The 13,417-nt window shown below is 43.1% G+C and overlaps 2 protein-coding genes across 12 annotated transcripts in view; both read right to left on the bottom strand.

Annotated features, from left to right (window-relative positions):
- Positions 1-56: 56 nt before the first annotated feature.
- LOC136424555 (2-Hydroxyacid oxidase 1-like) lies at positions 57-6,266 on the bottom strand. The gene is made up of 7 exons (XM_066413169.1): positions 6,013-6,266; positions 5,243-5,394; positions 3,150-3,399; positions 1,951-2,126; positions 1,222-1,313; positions 684-842; positions 57-134 (listed from the first exon to the last, which is right to left on the bottom strand). The coding sequence occupies exons 1-7, from the start codon at positions 6,159-6,161 to the stop codon at positions 57-59; spliced, it is 1,056 nt and encodes a 351-aa protein (XP_066269266.1). The 5' UTR covers positions 6,162-6,266.
- A 697-nt stretch (positions 6,267-6,963) lies between these two features.
- Positions 6,964-13,417, bottom strand: part of LOC136424855 (androgen-induced gene 1 protein-like) — a 51,101-nt gene continuing 44,647 nt past the window's right edge. For all 11 annotated transcript variants that reach the window (XM_066413536.1, XM_066413535.1, XM_066413544.1 and 8 more), the window contains exons 2-6: positions 11,939-12,070; positions 10,621-10,722; positions 10,021-10,136; positions 9,397-9,548; positions 6,964-8,737 (exon numbers count right to left, since the gene is read on the bottom strand). In XM_066413536.1, coding sequence (XP_066269633.1) covers positions 8,697-8,737; positions 9,397-9,548; positions 10,021-10,136; positions 10,621-10,722; positions 11,939-12,070 — 543 coding nt within the window. In that variant the 3' untranslated portion in view covers positions 6,964-8,696. The remainder of the gene's footprint in view (positions 8,738-9,396; positions 9,549-10,020; positions 10,137-10,620; positions 10,723-11,938; positions 12,071-13,417) is intronic.

The following is a 13,417-nucleotide window of genomic DNA, read 5'->3' as shown; positions in this document are numbered from 1 at the left end:
GATTCTGTGATCATTATGATATTGAAATTATTGTTAAAATGTAAAATTGGTTTATTTTACGTACCCGCCCTGGCCATGGCCAAACTGAGTTCATCTTTCAGGATCTGTAGGACCTGCTGAACACCTTCTGCACCCTGAAATAGACAAGCAAAACAATCAATAATAATAATAGTCTTAATTGCATATTCCTGCCCAGAAGGGCTAAATGCACAGAAGACCACATGTGGCCTGTAAGAAACATGATGCAAAACATAAGTTGATAAACTGCTCAACTAACATTAAAAACTCAAAAACATGCAAACTGTGGGCTATTGCTAAACTAAATGATGATCACCTTTTAGTTTCTTCTCTCTTTCTGAAACGTTTGGAGATATGACTACATACTTTGTCCATTATATGTTCGTTCAAAGATGAAAAAGATTCTTGCTAATTCTGAGGGATGATCCGTCTTTGCCCACCCTTGCTATCACTGGATGAATATGATTACATGCACGTATGCAAGAATCATACGATTTAAGATTATTCTGACGGTCGCTTTTGTGTCACATCGAGATTCTTTACAATTATATGAGCACCGGTGTAATTTTTGAAACATCACCAAATTTCTGCACGGCATCAGAATCATTGAAAACAACTTTTAATCAAGTCTACAAAGGACACTTCATTTTCAAAACGACACGTACGTTACAAGCGAGTCCCCAGAGAGCGGGCCTGCCGATGAACACACATCTGGCCCCCAGCGCCAAGGCCTTCAGCACGTCCGTCCCAGTCCGGACCCCTCCGTCCAGGTAAACCTCCGCCTCGCCGCCAACCGCGCGGACGATGTCGGGAAGAACGTCAATCTTTAGAAGTACATAATTTATCAATGAATAAAACACTACAAAGCCGCAAGGCATCAATCTACTGTCAAATCTTTCAACGATTGGATAAAGCAATGTGATCACGTCCAATGACAAATGTCTGTTTCAAAGAGTGGCCAGTACGTATACAGGGACAACGTCACAGGAAATGTCAATCTGAAATCCATTCATCTTGAAAGATGTCGTTATTGGTGAACCAATCACCATTTGAGCTGCTGATTTTCTTTCCTTGATAAGATTGTTAAAACTTCAACTTTCCTCATGCAGATTTCAAGAACTATTTCGTTATTTCGTAGCTACAAGATGGCAGAGATATGTCTTATATATGCGGTTATGTCTTAAGACGGACAGAAATCCTCACCGTAGCCGGCAAGCCGTCCTGCTCCCGGCCGCCATGGTTCGACACGTAGATACCGGAAACACCCAGGTCCACTGCAGTCCTCGCGTCTTCAGCTGAACCATACATTTAGAGTAAGATAATCAATAACCAAATCAACCTATTAATAGATCATAGATAAATCAACCAATCGTACATACAACAAAACTTGATCTAGACGCATCCCTTTCCATTTCTTGATTTGTCACCAAAAACAAGCATATATAGAAGCTTCTAGACGTATACTACCTGAGAGAACGCCCGTCAGCACGACCGGTAGCCGGGTGTTGTTCTTGACCAACATGAAAAGTATACGTCGTATCTTGTAGCGGCGTTTCGTGTACTGCTGTACAATAGTATCCCTCCTCTATAGCCTACAGAAAAATCTAGGTGCACCTACAGTCAAAAACTATGTGCACAGCTCAATTTTGGGTGCGCAATTTCGAGTCATGCATATTCAGGATGTCCCTGTAGCTCAATTGGTAGCGGCCTCGCAGTTGAGCCTCCTGTTTCCAATTAGTTGGATCAGGGAGACCCCGGATCGAATCCGGGAAGGGTATCCTTGTCGAAGCTGCACCGTTTTCGGAAGAGACGAAAAAAGGGGGTCTCGTGTTCGAGAAGGTGCCTCGAGTGCGTTACAACAGCCTCATTACTCACATGGGTACCTACTAGCTGAAATAATACAACCTGGTGAATATTTAAAAGCTTCTAGACGTATACTACCGGAGAGAATCCCTTTCAGCACGACCGGCAGCCGGGTGTTCTTCTTAACCCACTTCACGTCTTCCCACGTTGCAGCGTTCTTCGTGATCTTGGTTAGAGCAGATCCCTGTTCCAGGGAGCCGGGAGAGCCGGGAACAACGTCGTCATCCAGCCAAACGTTCGGTAACCTGAAAAAAGTGAGTGAAAAATGTGAGACGACAGACGGTACATAAGCCTGGAAACCATACCCTCGGTGGCTCCCCGATATTTCTACGGCACTGTGAGTGACCTCGCCCACCCAATCAGCTTAGCCCGCTCGGGGTGTTGTTTACGGCCTTGGATAAAGTAAAAAGGGCCATCAGAAACTGACTGGGCCCGGTAAAACACCACTAAGCCGACCCCTAGAGACTGGAACCAGGCTAACGGTACATGTGCGTACAGTCTCTACAGGTCCACTACACGGGGAAATTCCCCTTTTATGGCTTAACACGAACCGTCCAAAGAACTTCAAGACTTTCCAGTAGTATGCATGTCGGTTGAGAAAACAGCCAAGATTCGAACTCCCAACCCGTTGGCACAGAGGCAGGGTCGCTAACAACTAGACTAAGTACGCTGACCTGCATAAAATCCAAATAGTGAAATAGCAACGTTTCTTCCTATCCTGGTTAGGCTGCATAATGGTTAGTTCACGTGACAGAATAAGTGGATAATTCTAAATAAAGAAGGCGCGAATGACAAGCCGTTTCCCCGATGCTAGTACGTTTTCATGTACGAAACGGAGACATAGATAATACAGAAGTTCTAAGGAAAATGAATGACCTTGAAGCCAACAGAAGCCCCAGGTGGTGGGTACAGAGCACAGAGGGAGGCACAAAATCGCGACAGATGGAAAAGGACAACTAGATGTAGTCTCCAAGCAGACCTACAGGTTGGCAAAGACCGTATCCAACAGGCAGAAGGAGTTTCTATAGCCAACCCAAGTCTCATAGCCAACCCAAGTTTGGGTTGGCTATAGAAACTCCTTCTGCCTGTTGGATACGGTCTTTGCCAACCCGTAGGTCTGCTTGGAGACTAAACTAGATGTGCCTCAAAGACATGGGGGAATTAAGGTGCTAAGGAAATGTGGCTGGCATCGAAGCAAACATGAAAAACTCTGCTACGACACCAAAGCAGAGAACAGCACGCACATAAGACAACTTCAGTTTTCTAACCTGAATTGTACAGGAAAAACTACGGGAGTCTTGCGAAGAGTAAACGGGTAAATAGGGGAGTCGACGGTGAGGACTAAGGCGGTGTAGCCCGCCCACTCTGCCCGCTCCAGGAGCCGCTTCATCCGGCCTCGGTCTCGGTAGAACAGCAGGTAGAACCAGCGGACCCCCCGCGGAGCCGCGGCAGCCACCTGTTCCAAGGAGCAGTGCGACCAGGAGCTCAGGACCATCGATGTGTTCATGGAGGCCGCGCCTGGGGGATGAAACAGAGACACGTACATCATGAGCAGTGATGAGGAGCTCAGGACCATCGCTGTGTTCATGGAGGCCGCGCCTGGGGGATGAAACAGAGACACGTACATCATGAGCAGTGCGACCAGGAGCTCAGGACCATCGATGTGTTCATGGAGGCCGCGCCTGGGGGATGAAACAGAGACACGTACATCATGAGCAGTGATGAGGAGCTCAGGACCATCGCTGTGTTCATGGAGGTCGCGCCTGGGGGATGAAACAGAGACACGTACATCATGAGCAGTGATGAGGAGCTCAGGACCATCGCTGTGTTCATGGAGGCTGCGCCTGGGGGATGAAACAGAGACACGTACATCATGAGCAGTGATGAGGAGCTCAGGACCATCGCTGTGTTGATGGAGGCTGCGCATGGGGGATGAAACAGAGACACGTACATCATGAGCAGTGATGAGGAGCTCAGGACCATCGCTGTGTTGATGGAGGCTGCGCATGGGGGATGAAACAGAGACACGTACATCATGAGCAGTGATGAGGAGCTCAGGACCATCGCTGTGTTCATGGAGGCCGCGCCTGGGGGATGAAACAGAAACACGTACATCATGAGCAGTGATGAGGAGCTCAGGACCATCGCTGTGTTGATGGAGGCTGCGCATGGGGGATGAAACAGAGACACGTACATCATGAGCAGTGATGAGGAGCTCAGGACCATCGCTGTGTTCATGGAGGCTGCGCCTGGGGGATGAAACAGAGACACGTACATCATGAGCAGTGATGAGGAGCTCAGGACCATCGCTGTGTTCATGGAGGCTGCGCCTGGGGGATGAAACAGAGACACGTACATCATGAGCAGTGTGACCAGGAGCTCAGGACCATCGCTGTGTTCATGGAGGCCGCGCCTGGGGGATGAAACAGAGACACGTACATCATGAGCAGTGATGAGGAGCTCAGGACCATCGCTGTGTTGATGGAGGCTGCGCCTGGAGGATGAAACAGAGACACGTACATCACGAGCAGTGATGAGGAGCTCAGGACCATCGCTGTGTTGATGGAGGCCGCGCCTGGGGGATAAAACAGAGACACGTACATCATGAGCAGTGATGAGGAGCTCAGGACCATCGCTGTGTTCATGGAGACCGCACCTGGGGGATGAAACAGAGACACGTACATCATGAGCAGTGATGAGGAGCTCAGGACCATCGCAGTGTTCATGGAGGCCGCGCCTGGGGGATGAAACAGAGACACGTACATCATGAGCAGTGATGAGGAGCTCAGGACCATCGCTGTGTTCATGGAGGCTGCGCCTGGGGGATGAAACAGAAACACGTACATCATGAGCAGTGATGAGGAGCTCAGGACCATCGCTGTGTTGATGGAGGCTGCGCCTGGGGGATGAAACAGAGACACGTACATCATGAGCAGTGATGAGGAGCTCAGGACCATCGCTGTGTTGATGGAGGCTGCGCCTGGGGGATGAAACAGAGACACGTACATCATGAGCAGTGATGAGGAGCTCAGGACCATCGCTGTGTTCATGGAGGCCGCGCCTGGGGGATGAAACAGAGACACGTACATCATGAGTAGTGCGACCAGGAGCTCAGGACCATCGCTGGATTGGACAGATATATGATCGGCAATGTGTTAGTCTGCACTGAACGATCATGTTTTACACTTCCTTCTTAGGATAAGATTCGGATGAAAGTTGTGAAAATCTTATTTGCTTAAATACTCCGTATACACAGTTAAGTGCTTTAATACAAGCAAGCTTGTTGCTAAGAGTGTTAAATTGTGCACGAAAGGAATTAGTAAAAGCGTCTGAAATATTCGCAAAACTATAAGTTACAGACCTTTAGCAGTGGCCACCTCCGCATCTGGATGGGCAAGTTTGTGAACAGCCGTTGGCGCAATTGCTACCGGGAAATCCAGCTTAGACCCCAGCACGGTGACCGAAGTGTCCCGGATGTACACGTCACGCAGGTTCCGCGGGATGAGGCGGTACCTGGAATAAGCCGCTTCACGATTTGAACTGCGCATGAGCGAGGTCAAAGTTGAAGGCCCCCATACTGTTAACTGAGTTGTTGCCTAGGCGACGGTTGATAAATGTCCCAAGGCCTTTAACTATGGCATATTACCACAGTGCCTACCGGGATATTTATTAGATTATTGCAAGCATTCTAATGATTAGTAATTAACCACCACAGTTAGTCATTTTAGCTAATCGTTAACCACTACTGCTAATTTACAGGCAATCTTTAATACTACTACTAATCGATTTAGATAATAATTATTAACCAGTTACTATCAAATGCCACGTATTATCAAATGCTACCTGGCACGTAACCACCATCATCAGCAATCGTGAACGTACACACACATACAAGCACACACACACGCACACACCACATAGATACACAGACACACACACGCACTGACACACACACGCACTGACACACACACACACAAACACACACTGACACAGCAAGACACACACGCACACACACACACACAGACACGCACAGACACACACACACACACACACACCCCAATACCAATTGCACGCAAGCACACATAGCAACACACACATGCACAGAGTGAGAGAAGACAGAGATCCCCCTACCGTTTGAACGCCCGGCAGTTGTCCCTGTGCGTCTGACCCCCCTCCCCAGGATGACTGTAGTACGTCCGAACAAACTCCGACAGTTTCTCGTTTGCGGCTTTCTCAAACTCCGCCACAGACGTCGCCTTAGGGTGAACGTTCTCAGACATGGCGGGAAAGACGCGAAGGAAGCGTCACTAAGAAGACGTTACCAGCGTTAGAAGCAAGGTGGGAATTTCAGTCCCTGACGCAGGTCACGTGGTTCTGATTGTTGACATATGCATGCTGACCTTGAGGGCAGGGGTAACTTCAGGTCGAAGACCCTACTAAATGTCGAACCTACATTCTGTAAGTTTGTAATGCTAGGGTTACATTTCCAAGCCGGGGCCCGGCCGGGCTGTTTTCAAAAACGAAAAATGCATATCAAGAAAATTCTAGACGTATTTTAGACGTGTTATAGTAGGGTTGCAGTATGAGGGGGCGTTGCCTATGTCAAACCCAATGTCTTATTCCAACACAGAAGATATTTTATGCGGTTTAGTAACATGTCTCTAGGTGGCGCTTCCAGTACAATGCCTAATCACATTGAAAAATCTAGTACGTACATGTGTACGACGTTACTGCCTCTACAAATACGTATCGCTTATTCCACGAGACGTATCTTCATATTGGTGAATTGCTAGCTTTTTCAAAAGTGCTTCTTGTCCCTTAAAAAAAGATGAACTCTTTACCTTTAATATGGGTATATGTATAGCACCTTATAGTTTCAATGTATCAATTATATTTTACTGTTCTGTCTGCTTTTCAATAACACGCTATGGTAGGAAAAAGTCACCGACTGTTAGTGTTAGACATGGGCAATGACTGAAATAGGCTATATATACGGCCTAAAGAAATAGAGCTAGGGCTACCCTGCAATTACATTAAGGGCATGCCCGGTAGACAAAGACAATAAACATATGGGAAACAATCGAATTTTATACACCTTTTAATAGTCTTGCTTGAAATAATTTGTGGACGGCATGTTATTGTTAGGGTGATGGAAGTTTTTAACCATGTGTTGTAAACTATGTTGCATGTTAGATACCATAGATACCAAGTCAATCTAGTGACATGAATCGAAGTTGAACATTTCTGACTGTCTTTAAAGGGAATAATCCACATGCACAACAAAATTTTTCAATTCTGCCGATAAATATCCCGATCAGAGTCTTTGTTGCAGATTCTGCCAGACTGTATTCTCTCTAAAACGGTTCCTAAATTGTAATAGTTAAAATAGCTCAACCCTGGAAATTGTTAGTAGCGTTTTTTTTCACATCTCACAGTCACGGCTCAAATGATGCAATTTCTTATCTAATAACATCTTACTTGAACATTGCTCAAAACCATTATTTTTGGTCACATAAAAGTCAATGATTCTCCATTAAATTAACTTTAATCCCTAAGATTTACATACAAGCAACTTGAACTTCACAATTAAACACAAAACCTTTTTACACCAATAATTTGATCCTTTACATAATTGATGACATAATTGAACCATTTTGACAAAATAATTGACAGCTTGTCACACAGAAAACAACAAACCCCTCACCTACACAAAGTATGTACATGTGTATAAATGTACCTGAGGTTCAAATGGTAAAAATGAGATGTTTTTGCATAGATAAGCTTGTGCTTCAAGTACTCTTCCTGATTGTGAGTGAATCATTTTTTTAAAATTTAAGTTACTTACATTCGTAATTTATGATTACTTCTGGTTTTCTGTCTACTCCATCCAGATTATGTTTTCAATTATGTTGACCTCTGACCTCTCTCATTCATCTCTCGTTTATTTTTGATTTCACCACATTTGTTTTGTTAAATTCTTAGTTAACCAATTGTATAGTTTTTGTTTCATTTTATTTATTTGTATAGGAACTCCAGAAAGAATAGTGTATATTGTATATCACTAATGGATATCTAAATAAAATATAAAACAAAACAAATAATACGTAATTGTGAAAATAACAAAATGTTTGCCTGTTAATATGTTAAGTATTTACTATTTTGTCAGATTGTTGCAAAAAAGTTAAGATATCATGTAGTGATAGTTGGGTGACAATATAGTCAGTATACTGTAAATTTTTTTATTTTTTTAGGGGCTTAACTTTGTTAATAAGAAGGAGAAAGGAGGTTTTTGCAGTGTTTAAGTTTGTGGTTAAAACATTCTCCCGTTCGGCAACACCAATTCAATTTCTTGGTTAACGGATTTTTATTTTCAAAAAAAAAAAATTTAGAAAAAAAAAAATCATGAAAACAGAAGGCTGGGCCAGCTTTCTGTTTTCCTTTTTTTTCTAAAATTTTTTTTTTTGGGGAAAATAAAAATCAGTTAACCAAGAAATTAAATTGGTGTGGACTTACAGTACAGTAGTAATACATCGGAAACAGTGATAGTTGCAATGTCATCAATTCACAATGGAGAGTTCCCCTGAAAACCACTGCAAACATTTCAAAATTTGCAGTATTTGATGTTCCAATTTGAAAAGCATAACTGGGCAATAGAATACGACTTTTCAAATATGCACTGTTGTACAACTTTCAAAAACAGATTTTTGATTATAACTCTCTTCTTTTAGAATGGTTAAATTAGATCATTATTGACCTTTAAGACAGTGCTGGAAATATGCAGACATCTTAAAATTCCTCCTTTACTGCTGAGAATATTATGCCCTCTTTTTCCCCTTTCTTGACGTTTCCATGGATCCTGAAAATGGAAAAGAACCATTTAGGGATGTAATAAAACAAGTAATTTCTAACAAGTTTTCTCTCAGCTGAATAAAATGACATAATCATGACGGTGGGAAATTCGGCCCTTTTTTCTCAGAACTAGCTCACATATGCAGTCCATTGTAAAGGATAAGCTTTCAAATGATACATACATGTAGTACAATGAAGTTGATTAGTAATCACAGAGAACCAAAACTGAATGCCCAAACTATTTGTGTTAAGTTTACATCGAGGAACAATGAGAGTTTAATACTGTATGTAGGCTAAGTTCTATGTAACTGCTATGATGTATTATCCTGTGTATATGCAGCCTAAGTCTTAGTTACAGGTATAATTGTGTTCTATTACTGTCTTGCTTGTCCATTGAATAGTGATGTTGCAATTTCAATAAAATAGAGATACAAGAATATTCCTCAAACAGTGACTTAAAAAAAGAAGGGTTGCGAAATACGCGAGACTAGGTCACTCCGTGAACAAGACGTACAGGAGATGTCGAAAATTTGGAGGTGCGTATTTCGCTGCCCTTCTTTTTTTAAGTCACTGTTTGAGGAATATTCTTGTTACTGTTATTGCACATGACTGATGAATTTATTCAACAATAAAATAGAAAAATGAAAAGAAAAAATGAGTGCGTACCCCAGAAGATTTTGTTGCAGAACTCCCCCAGTAGGTAGAAACTGCAGCCTATAACCGCCACGAAGCAGCAGAACAGGAAGAACTGGAAGTTGCTCATGGCCGCCATGAAGGGGTAAACCCAGAACCCTCCGACCTGGGCAACAATCAGCACCCTGCACGGTTGGAAAGGAAGAATTCTTGAAGATTCTTGAAAAAGACAATTAAGTCGAAACCGGTCAAATACCAGTCTCTTCGCTGTCATTTTCTCAAGAACTACAAATGATGGAAAGGAAGAATGTTTATTTCATTTCATTTTATTTTCTATTTCATTTCATTCTATTTCTTGAATTTTCAGACAGCTGGGCGCCCATTCAATTCCAACATGGAAGGTGTCATGATTTTTTGGGCTTCATCTTAAACTGTTTCACCTGTCTTAGGATTGTATTTTGGAAGAATGTGAAGTAAAGAAAACTATCAATGGGTTTTCATATCTTTTGTCCTGTTGTGGGTCTATGGAACGTAAGATTCATTCCTTTTTTCCTTGATTTTACTGGTCATGAATAATGCTTTCAAACATTCAAACCACAGTGAACATAAATTCGGGCTTTAACAAGATTAGGAGCCAGAAAGAATTTGGGGCCTCACCATATAAGGTATACAATCCCAACGGTGACCGCTCCAGTGAGGCCTGCCTGACGTGAAGGGTGCCTGTGGTGAACCAGGTACATCTCCAGCAACAGGACAGGCACTACGGTCGTGTGCTGTGGACAGCAAAATGGAAAGTTTCGTAAGAGCAGTCATGATAGTGGAGAAAAGAAAGAAAGAAAGGACAGGCCCATAACACTGCTGGAGAAACAGTTAGTGGTGTTTTAAACAAATTGTGAAATGTAATATTCATTCACTGATTCAGTTTATGTTAAAACTTAAATTATCCTTCTGTATCCTGATTTATGATTTTGTAACGGCTCCCTTGGAAATCAGTTACTTAGTTAAATGAAGGGACCACTCTAAAGATTCATAAATAAATAAACAAAACAATTTCATCATAATTAGATTATGATGAAACTCAATATTCATGTGATTGACATCATTTTGGTCTCTACCTCCTTTTGCTGCTTAGATGGAGACACATCTTTTATCATACTTAGATGGAGTCCAGAAAGGATTAACATTATGTAAATATTATATTGTATCACTAATGGCAATCGGGGTGAAACAAACAAACAAACAAACAAACAACCCTACCCAGACGTGGTTGACCCAGGGTGGGATGATCTTGTCCAGGGCCGCTGGAAAGATCAGTTCTCGATCAACGGCGTACATCCCCCAGAACACGACTGTCACGATCTGTAGCGCAATGTGATGATAGAGCTCTTATTAAAGGAGTCCAAAGCAATTTCAGTCAACGTTAAAACTGGAAATATTCTGGCTCTGGCAATCTGTATGCATTTACTTGCTCATATATTAGCACATTTCTATCATGATTTCATACTTTGGGCGTCTAAAATGAGCACAGAAACAAGCCACATGAGAAGTCCTTTATGTATTGGGACCACTTAACAATCAGCGCCCAGATTTTCAGTGAGCTCTCACCACACAACAACATTGCAGCTGTATTACCTTTGACCTATCACCTCTCACCTATATGAACTTACCATGCTCATAGGGAATAGCACAGAAGGGGAGGGACCAGCTAATAGAGTTGCGCAGTAGAGAGCACGCTGCATACCATTTAGTATTTTGCTAAAAATATTTTTTTTCCAGAATTGTCCAGTTTTCTGCTAGGGAGGACAGAAGAATGTGAATTTTGAAAATCTGGCCAAAATAGGTGATTTTTGTCATGTTTTGATCTCGGATTGACCTCTGAACCCTTCTCTATGGTCGGACTGATATATTAGGATGGGGTCCCAGTGAACTCCTGGTCTCATCTGAAACTTCTGTCTTTAGCTCGTTGGGAGTTGAACTCCTGCTTTTTTTACCTAAAGCAACCTGACAAATCCAGCTTTGCAGGGGTGGTAAAGATTTGAGGTTTGAAATGTAGATACGTGTGTTTTTAAGTGATTGTTTTTGATGGCTTATCCATGTGTGGCATAGGAAAGTCCATTTAGAGGTCCCTCCCCAGAAGCCAGTACATAGTCCTGAATTATAACGTACGACCTCTCAACTATAAACTTACCATGATTCATAGGGAACAGCACAGCAGCTAGGTTAGTCATATTTTACCCCTGACCTCTAAACTCTCACCTATAAACTTAACCAAGCTCATAGGGATCAGCACAGAAGCCAGTACATAGTCCCGTATTACCTACGACCTCTCAACTATGAACTTATGCAGGCTCCTAGGGAACAGCACAGAGGCAAGTTGATAGTACTGCTTTACCTACGACCTCTCAACTATAAACTTACCATGCTCATAGGGAACAGCACAGAAGCCAGTACATAGTCCTGTATCATAACGTACGACCTCTCAACTATAAACTTACCAAGTCCATGCTCATAGAGAACAGCACAGCAGCCAGGTCAGTCATATGTTTTACCTCTGACCTCTCACCTATGAACTTACCATGCTCATAGGGAACAGCACAGAAGCCAGTACATAGTCCTGCACTTTCCTCAGCCCGGCAGCTTTCTTACCCAGCACTCCTTCTATCAAGTCCGCCAGCACACAGCTCCCAAAGAACACAGTGTGGCCCATCTGAAAAACAAAGTACTGTATTAAGTAAACAGTCTCCAGTGTTCTCACCAGAATTTTTTCACAGCATAGGGGACTGGTACAGAAGGCCAACTTTACGCGGTGCAAGTCACGCGTGGAGTGCCGAAGACATGACCAGAGTAGGGAGTCCGGCATGTTCCCCTGGAAAATTTGTAAATTCATAACCCAATGAGACATTATTCATGCATTTTAAGGGATAAATTTTGTGAAGTAGAGTTTTTCCTCTGTCACAGCCTCATTCTTAAGCCAAACATCAACTTTTTATAAGATTTATGAAGGGTCACAAGGTTCTTCCCAGAAAGAAATACCCCTATGCTGGTTGAAACACAGCATAGGGGTCCAGATCACAGCATAGGGGGTCCAAATCACAGCATAGGGGGCCCCTATGCTGAAAAGGCCTGGCGAGAAAACTGGTCTCTCCGAGTCTCACCGCAAAACAAGTGTACAATAGCATATTTACGTAATAATGTAACCCTACATAAATATCTAGCTGCACTGCACACAGTCAAAACTCAGCTCTAATTTTGACTTTTGAGTGCACAAATTATAGTGCACTATGCAATCGATATTTCTGGAGTCCAGTGCTTAAAGTAATCATAGTGTTATAAAATGGTCTCCGGTGCCACTGTGAGCTTTAAGTCTAACTCACAATCACAAATGTTGTAAGGTTCACAAAACGCCCTCCGAATCTTTTCCTCCAAACTGCAGAATTCCGGATGTTCTCCCTGTCGTATAACTCTACGTAGACGTAAAGACAGAACACAAGAAGGTGGGACACACGTGCCGGGTTCCTGACATGACCGGATGCCATCTTTTCCAGCTGATCATGTGCTCAATAGATCACTTACCTAGTCTAAGCACACAACAAGTCTACTTATGCAAACACCTTTACACAATCATCTGCAGGGGTTTTTCTAGAAAAATTAAACAAGAGGGAGAACAAACAGGCGAGGGAGCGATTTCTATGTGATTATGGAAGACTCAATCGCTGAGTGAAGGCTGTATGCTGGATAATAGGCTAAAATCTGAATTCGACAAGGGGGCGCTGGGCTGAAACAAGAGGGTGCAGCACCCTTCTTTCCCAATTTAGATGAACCCTTGATCTGATAGTAGTAACACCTAGCCAGCTTCAGTGTACTGTCATTGTAAACCAGTAACACCTACTAGCTTCAGTGCAAAGTTGTAAGCCAATAACACCTAGCTTCAGTGCATTGTAGACCAGTACGTAACACCTAGCTTCACTGCATTGTAGACGTGTCCAGTAACACCTAGCTAATTATATACTAGTACTAGCTTCAGTGCATTGTAAACCAGTAGAACACATAGCTT

This window comes from Branchiostoma lanceolatum, chromosome 18, assembly GCF_035083965.1.
Source record: "Branchiostoma lanceolatum isolate klBraLanc5 chromosome 18, klBraLanc5.hap2, whole genome shotgun sequence".
Taxonomy (NCBI): Eukaryota; Metazoa; Chordata; class Leptocardii; order Amphioxiformes; family Branchiostomatidae; genus Branchiostoma; species Branchiostoma lanceolatum.
This window is presented reverse-complemented; position numbering and strand designations above follow the sequence as displayed.